The 8,933-nt window shown below is 35.7% G+C and overlaps 1 protein-coding gene across 2 annotated transcripts; it reads right to left on the reverse strand.

The window, feature by feature from the left end:
• Positions 1–642: 642 nt before the first annotated feature.
• Positions 643–7,654, reverse strand: LOC107666143 (E3 ubiquitin-protein ligase RNF4-like). 2 transcript variants are annotated; one of them, XM_016457314.1, is made up of 8 exons: positions 7,580–7,654; positions 7,006–7,068; positions 6,753–6,879; positions 4,159–4,235; positions 3,987–3,999; positions 3,778–3,901; positions 2,403–2,454; positions 643–1,801 (listed from the first exon to the last, which is right to left on the reverse strand). In XM_016457314.1, the coding sequence occupies exons 2-8, from the start codon at positions 7,015–7,017 to the stop codon at positions 1,652–1,654; spliced, it is 555 nt and encodes a 184-aa protein (XP_016312800.1). In that variant the 5' UTR covers positions 7,018–7,068; positions 7,580–7,654; the 3' UTR covers positions 643–1,651. The 2 variants fall into 2 exon arrangements, with proteins under 2 accessions (XP_016312800.1, XP_016312809.1); XM_016457323.1 differs by having other exon boundaries at positions 7,006–7,073.
• Positions 7,655–8,933: the final 1,279 nt, after the last annotated feature.

The following is an 8,933-nucleotide window of genomic DNA, read 5'->3' on the forward strand; positions in this document are numbered from 1 at the left end:
AGCCTTGTGCAGATCTACAATCTTGTCTCTGACATCCTTTGACAGCTCTTTGGTCTTACCCATGGTGGTGGGAGAGGTTGGAATGGAAGGTACAGATTGTGTGGACAGGTGTCTTATACACCTAACGAGCTGACATTAGGAGTCACTTCTTAAAGTGGCAGGACTAATCTGCGTTCCACATGGGCACGTAACCAATCTGTGGGAGCCAGAATTCTTGCTGGTTGATAGGGGATCAAATACTTATTTCACTCACTGAAATGCAAATCAGTTTCTAACCTTTATATAATGTTTTTTTTCTGGATTTTGTAGTTGGTATTCTGTTGCAAATCAATTTCTATCCTTTATATAATGTGTCTGGATTTTTTGATTGATATTCGGTCTCTATCCGTTAAAATAAACCTACCATAAAAATTACATACCCTTCATTTCTTTGTAAGTGGGCAAACTTACAAAATCACCAGGGGATCAAATAAACATTTTCCCCACTGTATATTGTCTGGGAAACAGACAATATATATTATTAGCACAACAGAATGAAAACTGTTGTGTTGGATGAAGTCCCTCTGCACTATTTATTTTGAAAATCCAGTACTTATCAAAGCATCTTAAACCCCATGAAATAAAGTAATCAATCAGTGATCAAAATGTTTATTGAAATAAAGGTTTTTATTAACACGTCCTTTATACATTAAAGAATATACAAATATTAACACTTAACACGTATATTTGGCAAACAAGCCTTGTTAGCTTTATTCTCCCGGTCACCGTTTGCTAACCAGTCAAGAAGTATTTACCATTCACTTCTCTGACCACTAAGTAAATGATCAGTTGAAGATGTCTTTAAAAGTGCTTCTGAGACAAAAGCGCATTTACATAGCATCCACTGTTCCCTCAAAAAAAAAAAAATTGCTTGATGACAAAAGAAGAATCTTAATATTGATTCCGATCAAATAAACAGACAATGAATGAAAACAAGTTAACTTTGAGTGACAGTTAAAGCTAACAAGGCTGGTACTAAGGCTATACAAACAAATGAGAGCAGGTACAGGGGGAGGGCGACATAAAAGTTGTCCACCAGATGAAGTTAATGCGCCCCAAAATATCATTACAGGCTCACAAATTTCACTAAACAAGAATAGAGACCATCACAGCAGGGACCTATTTGTTTAAGACTAAACTACAACATTACAAGATCCTACTTGTGACAGTTGGTCATTCATTTTTAATTTGAACTGGATCCTAATGACGTTATTCAATACTACAAGCTGGACGGTTGACAAAAATAAAATAAAAATACTAATATAGCAGCCAAGACCTTAAACCCAGGCTACTCAATGTCAGGTTATATTCCCAAAACTCCTTCAACTTCAAAACAGTGTATGTATATATTATATATATATATATATATATATATACACGCATATATTCACAATTTAAAAAATACTTAATCCCGGACTAAGTGCCCTTTTAGTTCCAACAGAATCCCGCAAGTCAAAATAATGCCAAATATCATCTGATCTGATCATCTGGTATCACACATCGGCATTGACGTGTGAAATATGAAACAGCCAGTGACCATATGGAGCAGTGAAATTGTTTCATGAGAGCGTACTACAGAACTTTGTGAGATGCACACGGCTGATCCTTACCATTAGATATATACTGGGTGATACTGTTTGTGTGTGAGTTTCTTTCTACATGTAGGGCAGCTGTGAGCTCCGCTGAGAGAGTCGCGGATGCACTGACTGCAGAAAAGGTGGCCGCACTTTGTGGAGACCATGAGCCGACCACTGTCGATGATCTGAAAATGGAATCAAAGCCAGACATTTCAATTAACCAGAGAAACACATTATAGACTAAAAGAAATAATTAGTTCAATTAAATGGTTAACTTCAATCCAAAATCAAAATGGTTCATCATTCACTCACTCTCATGTCACTGCAAACCCAAAACATTTTCTTGCTTCTCTTTCTTTGCACTTTCCCCTGGTCATCATTTATTTTCATTCTTTTAAAAGTCTCTTTTTGTGTTCCACCAAAAAAAGTGTATCAACATGAGTGCGAGTATAAGATGACAGAATGTTCATTCAGGGTTGATTTAAAGGGATAGTTCACCCCAAAATGAACATTGTCATCATTTACTCGCCCTCATGCCGTTCCAAACCCATAAGACTTTCGTTCATCTTCGAAACAGAAATGAAGATTTTTTTTTATGAATTCTGAGATATTTGTGTCCCTCCAAAGCGCATTCAAACAAAACCTTCAAGCTTCAAAAAGTTCATAAGTATTATGGGTTTAGAATGACATGAGGGTGAGTAAATGATGACAGAAAGTTAATTTTGGGGTGAACTAACTGTATAAATGAACTGCTTTATGTGATTAGTTGCACATATAACCACTTACCTCTGAATAAGCATCCATGCAAACAGGACAGCTAACAGCCCCTGGCGTAGACCTACGGACAGCAGAACACCACAAAACAAATCAACACAAATCAAATCAGTGTAAATCTTGTAGTCCATATTAACTTTCAAATGTAACAATTCACAAAGCTGCATCCACAATTTGCATACAAGGATGAAGACTACATTAATTTAGTTCTAGACCAATCTAATCTGTGTGATGATGGATGAGTGTGTGTACTAGGGTTGTGACCGTGAGGAAATTTTCCCACCGGTTAATCGACGAGTGACAACACCGGTAATACCGGTATCACCGTTGGGGTGGGGTGGTGGTGTTCATTCGTTTGAGTTTCCCTCTTTTCTTCGCTTTCAAATGGCTTGTAAAAGTGCCATGCGAATTTTACTTTCACTTTCAAATTAGCGCAATTCGGCATCAAGCAATTGTTCGTTTGAGTTTTCCCTCGGCTTTCAAATAGCTTGAAAAAGCGCCATGTGCGTTTTACTTTCACTTTCAAATTAGGGGCAATTCTGCGTTGATTCAATTCAAGCAACGTCAAACTCAGAACTTTTAACAAAACGAATTTAAAAAAAACACCATATAGGCCTATCCCTATAAAATAACAAATTACTTAGGCTATACAAAGTTTAAATAGGTATATAAAACTGAAAATCAGCAAACATTGTGGAACCAAATAAATAAGAAACATAGAACATTTATTAGCAAAACGAATAAGAAAGCTTGGAGGCACGGCATATACACCTTGATGTAAAATAAAATAAATAGAATACACAAAGTTTAAATAAAGTAATCAGCAAACACTGTGGAACCAAATAAATAAGAAACAGAACGTTTATTAGCAAAACGAATAAGAAAGCTTGGAGGCACGCCATATACACCTTGATGTAAAATAAAATAAATAGAATACACGAAGTTGAAATAAAGTAATCATCAAATAAGAAACGAATTAAAAAAAAAAAAAAAAACTTCCAGTCAATAGGCTTTTCAAAATCTAAAATATTGTCAAACAGACGCCTTTGCATTTCCTTTCTAAACAATCTTCTGCCATCGTCTTGTCTTTCTCACCTCACTCTTGTCAGTCAGATCGACTCACTCTCCTCACGTGATAAATAAAATCTGACTCCTGCTGCGTGGTGCACTGTCGTTCGCGCACGGTTCGGCACGCTGCATTGAGCGTTTAGTTTTTAAAAGTGTCTGTCCTCTAACTGAACTAGGCTAAAAGATTTTTGTTACTATAAAAAAATCAAAACGAGGGTGGGGGGGGCGGTGCCGCGGTAGGCAAATGATGTAACCGGTGTTGCGGCTTAACACCGGTACAACCGAAAACACCATCTGTCGCAGCAAGCCTAGTGTGTACCTGGCCCTCGAGCTGGCATGTAGAGAGGACAGTAAGCCTGGACTGAGTCTAAGACTGGACTCTTCCTCTTCATCACTGCTCAGTACATAACTCTCTGTGCCCTGTCCGCGTCTGCTTCGAACACCTGCAACACAAACACGAACGTAACTGCAGTTTAGTAAGACAAAGACGCAGTTGTGACATTTTTCATAAACAGAACGATACATTACCATCTTCCACAACCTTTATCCAATGGGACGATGAGAGAATGGTGAGAAAGAAAATAGACAGAATTCATTAAAAACCCCCTTAATAATATCAACACAACCCAAGAATGGAAAGCACATGCTTCATTCAAACCTTTACTAGTACAAAGTTTCAATACAAGTGTTCAAGACTCACCACGATAGAATCATTATTGGTGAGGTCAACAATCGCAGGTTCAGAGCCTTCACATGTTAAATCTACCACGTCTTCACCTTTGACAAGACAGCACGGAAGAGAAACGTTAGCATTTCTTTCAAATTCCAGCTCAGTTCCAACAGAAGTTTGAAAAAGGATACAGAATTGTAGTTCAGATTTCTATTTAGGAAGATTTAAAAATGAAACGAATTAAAATGGTATGACAATCATTTGAAAATGTATCATTCATATAACAAAAACTTGTTAAACTTGATTAAATTCACCAAAATGTTATCACAACACACAGAGTATTTCCAAAAAATATTAGATTAGATTAGAAGTATGAAATATGATTTTTTCCCCCCCCTTATCTGATTGGACATATTATAAAGATCATAAAGATACATAATTAGTTAACATTTGTGATGTGACTTTTGTTGCTAAATGTGTGTTGGACTAATGCAATTCCTCGGTAATTTCATTACCGTAATTTCCTCTTCCCGTCAATCACCATCAATAGTGCAACAGTTCCCACACACTTTTTCAGATGAGTTGGTTCCAGAAGTATATTTTCCATTCATTTTTCCAATAGGGATTTGTAAAGACTTTAATAAAGGGTTATAAGCCATGAACCAAACCAGTTGGCTATGAGGTGAACCACAACATTACAAACTTTGATTTGAAGCAAAAAAAGTATTTGAAAATCAGACAAAAAGACAAATGTTCAAAGCTGAACGTAGCTTTAATATGGGAAAGAACTTCACGAAGCATTACAAGACACAATCAACTGATTTAAAAATCATCAACAGGTTTTATGAAGGTAAATTTAAGACTTTTTAAAGACCTTTCAGAGGCCAAGCAAGGACAATTTGAGGAATAAATTGAAGGCAACTATGTTCTCTATATGCAAATGTCTAGGATGCAAATAATGAGTTGTATAAGCAGAATGAAAATACAACTTCCAATGGATCTTCATTTCTTTATTTTTTTATTCATTTTACATAAATAAATAGCTTTGTATTCAAACACTAGAATACAGAAATAACTTTTACTATACCTTCGGATCACACTGCAAAAAAAGTGTTGTTCTTCATGAGTATGTTTGTCTTGTTTTCCAGTGCAAATGTCTAAAGTCATAAATCAAGATATCTTTACTTGAGAAGCAAAATGACAGAAGATAGGACGTCTTGTTTTATGAGAACTTAATAAAAAATGAAGTTGGTATATGATTTAAAAAGAAAAATAAACAGGTTTCTCTTGCCCATTGACAGATATTTGTTCTTGTTTTAAACAGGAACTCAATTTTGTTCAGAACACAACACTTCATATCTTCATTTTGCATCTCCAGTACATGTATGCTGATTTAAGGACAATTAGATATTAATACTGGAAAACAAAACCCAAGGAACCTGAGGAAGATAATCACTTTTTCATGCCATAACTACATGAAGACTTTAAGGCCTTAATTTGTGAAAGGGCGAATTAAGACTTTCTAAAGTGGTCATGAACTGCATTTTTGTATTATTTTATAATGTTCTCTGAGGTTAACTTATAATGTTAGTGTGATTTTACATAAAAAAAAAAACATACTAATTTAGAAATAATAGGCTATTTTCTATCCTGTTTTCGAGCCTCTCTGCAGAACAGTCTGTTTTTATAGACAGGGAACTTTCAAGACTCGCAAGTAAACGCCCACTGCTGTGATTGGCTAACAGTTTCGCTTATTAAAATAACAAATGGATGCTGCTGTGACGTACTCCGAAAACAACATGGGTCATTTGGAGTTAAAACGTATAAAACGACAAACAAAAACAAAAAAACGACAATGGCCATTAAAACGACATACAAGCATTCGCGCTGCTTCTGACCTGAAAGAGAAATTGATTCGCGACATGATGCAACTATTAACCACACTATTACGTCATAAAGTGGCATATTCCAAAACGAGACGTTTTCTGATCTAGGTTTCAATAAAAGCGGTTTTTAAACTAACGAGAATGTTTTGAGACTTACAGGATGTTTTTATAGTACACTTAGTGCTGGGCGGTATGACCAAAAATTTATATCAGGGTATTTTTCTAAATTCTACCGGTTTCACGGTACATGACGGTATTTGTTTTTCATGCATGACCGGGTGTTAACCATATGCAGCACTACGTACACTGACCTGTTATATTTCAAAAGATCAAGGGACATTTTGATTTCTCAGTTCATGACCCCTTTAAGACCTTTTTAAGACCCGCAGAAACCCTGATTAACCTTGTGGCGCACGGCTTGTCTGTCTTTAACCATCAACTCCGCTGCTGAGAACATGAATGGGATTTCTAATTCTGGAACATGACTGCCGCACTCTAAACAGGTTTCTATGGATACAGCTCACAAATCTAAATTCTGAATGTCGCCCATCCCTCCTGCAAAGTGTGACGTCCATTGCTTACCGACTGCTTGTGCATGGTTCACAGATTTGCATAAACCTGATATTGCTCTTCACGGGGTCTTTACACAAAACCACTGCAGGCTGTGAAATCATTTGATCTTATATCGTCAATCAGAGGTAAAGGAGACATCTGGTAAATCAAAATGATCAAACTCACTGTGAGCTCGGTCACTTTCCAGCACATTAATGGTCTCCCTCGCTGTTTGAGACATCTGGGTCCGGTTCCTCTTGCTGTTTCCACGGCGAGAACATGTAGCAGATGATGTCCGTCTTTTCCTCTGGGTCTAAAAACAGGAGACACAAGTGGTTGCTACAGTATTACTGTTCTCCTTCAGCAGCAGGGAAGCTGCAATACAAGCTGCAATAGTTTAAATGTAATCAGAACTAATCACGTGGCCATGCATACTCACAGCAGTGCTCATGTTGACTCGTGTTGATGCCTTCAGATATTACTTAGCCACCAGATAAGTCCTCTATACTTATAATAACCGTTAAAACACAGATTAGTCATATTATAAGACACAAACTGCATTGAACTAAGTCTTTCAATCTAAAGATAACCGTGTTGTTTCGTTTTGAATCATTTGTAGCTATATTCTCAAGTTAAAAACCCTTCAAATATCGTATAAAGCTAAACATCTCCGCATTTAGCCAACTAGACTTTTTAACGTATGGCATTCCTAGAAAACCGTGCAGTAAGCATTGACTACAGCACTTGAGCGCGTTTTGTTATTTTATTAACAATAATAATAAATACTGAATAAGAGAATTCATGAAATAAACTGTCAAAGGGTTTTAAAAGGCAGCTAATTCGCTAACTGGATCTGTTCATTGTTAGCTGACAGCTAGCTTGGTTCTTAGTGTCCTAGAAACTTCCGTTGGATTAAATGAACATTTAATACATTAGTGTACAACATTTAATATTAAATTGTTACGTATTAAATCAACATTATCGTCAGTTTTAAAGAATAGCCGGTAACATACTCAGCACTCTTCGAACAGTCAACCTTAGAGCCACAGCGCAAATACAGTAGAGTAAGACACAGAACTCTGAACACAGCGCCACCTGTGGGACTGTATGTATGTATGTATTTTCATAAATCACCATTACATAAAAAAACAAGCATCTAACATGGACAGAAAATGGAGGAAAATAACGATATAGGATAATAGGACTATTCAAAAAATTATAATATAATATTTTAAGTCTAGTTTAATAATTAATAAGTTTAATCTGTTAAGTTTTGAAATTGTGTTGTATGCATTTGTCATTTTTATTGAATCTCTTTATTTTTTTAAATGTGTACAAGTAGTATTTATGAAGTTTTAGCTTTTAGTTTTGGATCTGTTTTTAGTTGTTTTAATACTAAGATTGCTTCTGTTGTCCTCATTTGTAAGTCGCTTTGGATGAAAGCGTCTGCTAAATGACGAAATAATAAATCAATAATCTGTCTTTAAATTCCATTTCTTCGTGTCCTATTTAAAAAAAAGATTTTGCAAAATCAGGAATAAATAAGAAAAAAGGATTCCGTCTCCATTTATTATGTAATAGCTACCAGCTATGAGGAAAACAGAATAAAAAATGTAAATGTAATTAATGAATCATTTAAAAATAGGATTTAATAGATAAAATAAAAATGATTAAAATACTGTATATAAATGCATCTGACAGTACGGTACTTTGAGTAGGGGGAAAAAGTACCTTAATCATAAAACTTTCCAAATAATACTTAAGATATATTTATCATATTAATTTTTCACAGTGAAAATGGGGTCTTTATACAAGAAACTATGCCTTTTAAATTGTAGATTGGGAGTCCTACGCACAAAGATGATCATATTTGGGGGTCCATGGCATCTGAAAGATTGAAAAACCCTGATCTATAAGCTAAAAAGGCTAAAGGAGAAGCAGTGGAGATGCACATAATTAGAAAATTGAATCAGTTTTGATATTCAAATTCCTTGGCTAGTCCTGGTAAGGATTTCGAGTGCTTAAAGATGAAGTCTTTTTGACCACCACATTACTTCTCCGTTTATCAAGCTCTACCACTCTTGTTAGATGACAGCAGCAGAGACACTATACTATATACAATATTCTGTATTCTTCTTTCACAAATAATAGCCCACTTATATGGGCCTGATTTCATGTGATGAAATCAGACAAGAGCCCAGTTCAAAGCTGAAAGATGTCTTTAAAACATGAGTTAATATATGTAGTATGTTCCTCAGCAACGCTTTTTTTCTGGTCTTACACAGACAATTGTGAAGTACATTTGTACAGTTTTAGTGCGCAAACACACACACACACACACACACACACACACACACACACAACCTT

Source organism: Sinocyclocheilus anshuiensis, unplaced genomic scaffold (genome assembly GCF_001515605.1).
Source record: "Sinocyclocheilus anshuiensis isolate Anshui unplaced genomic scaffold, SAMN03320099.WGS_v1.1 scaffold489, whole genome shotgun sequence".
NCBI lineage: Eukaryota > Metazoa > Chordata > Actinopteri > Cypriniformes > Cyprinidae > Sinocyclocheilus > Sinocyclocheilus anshuiensis.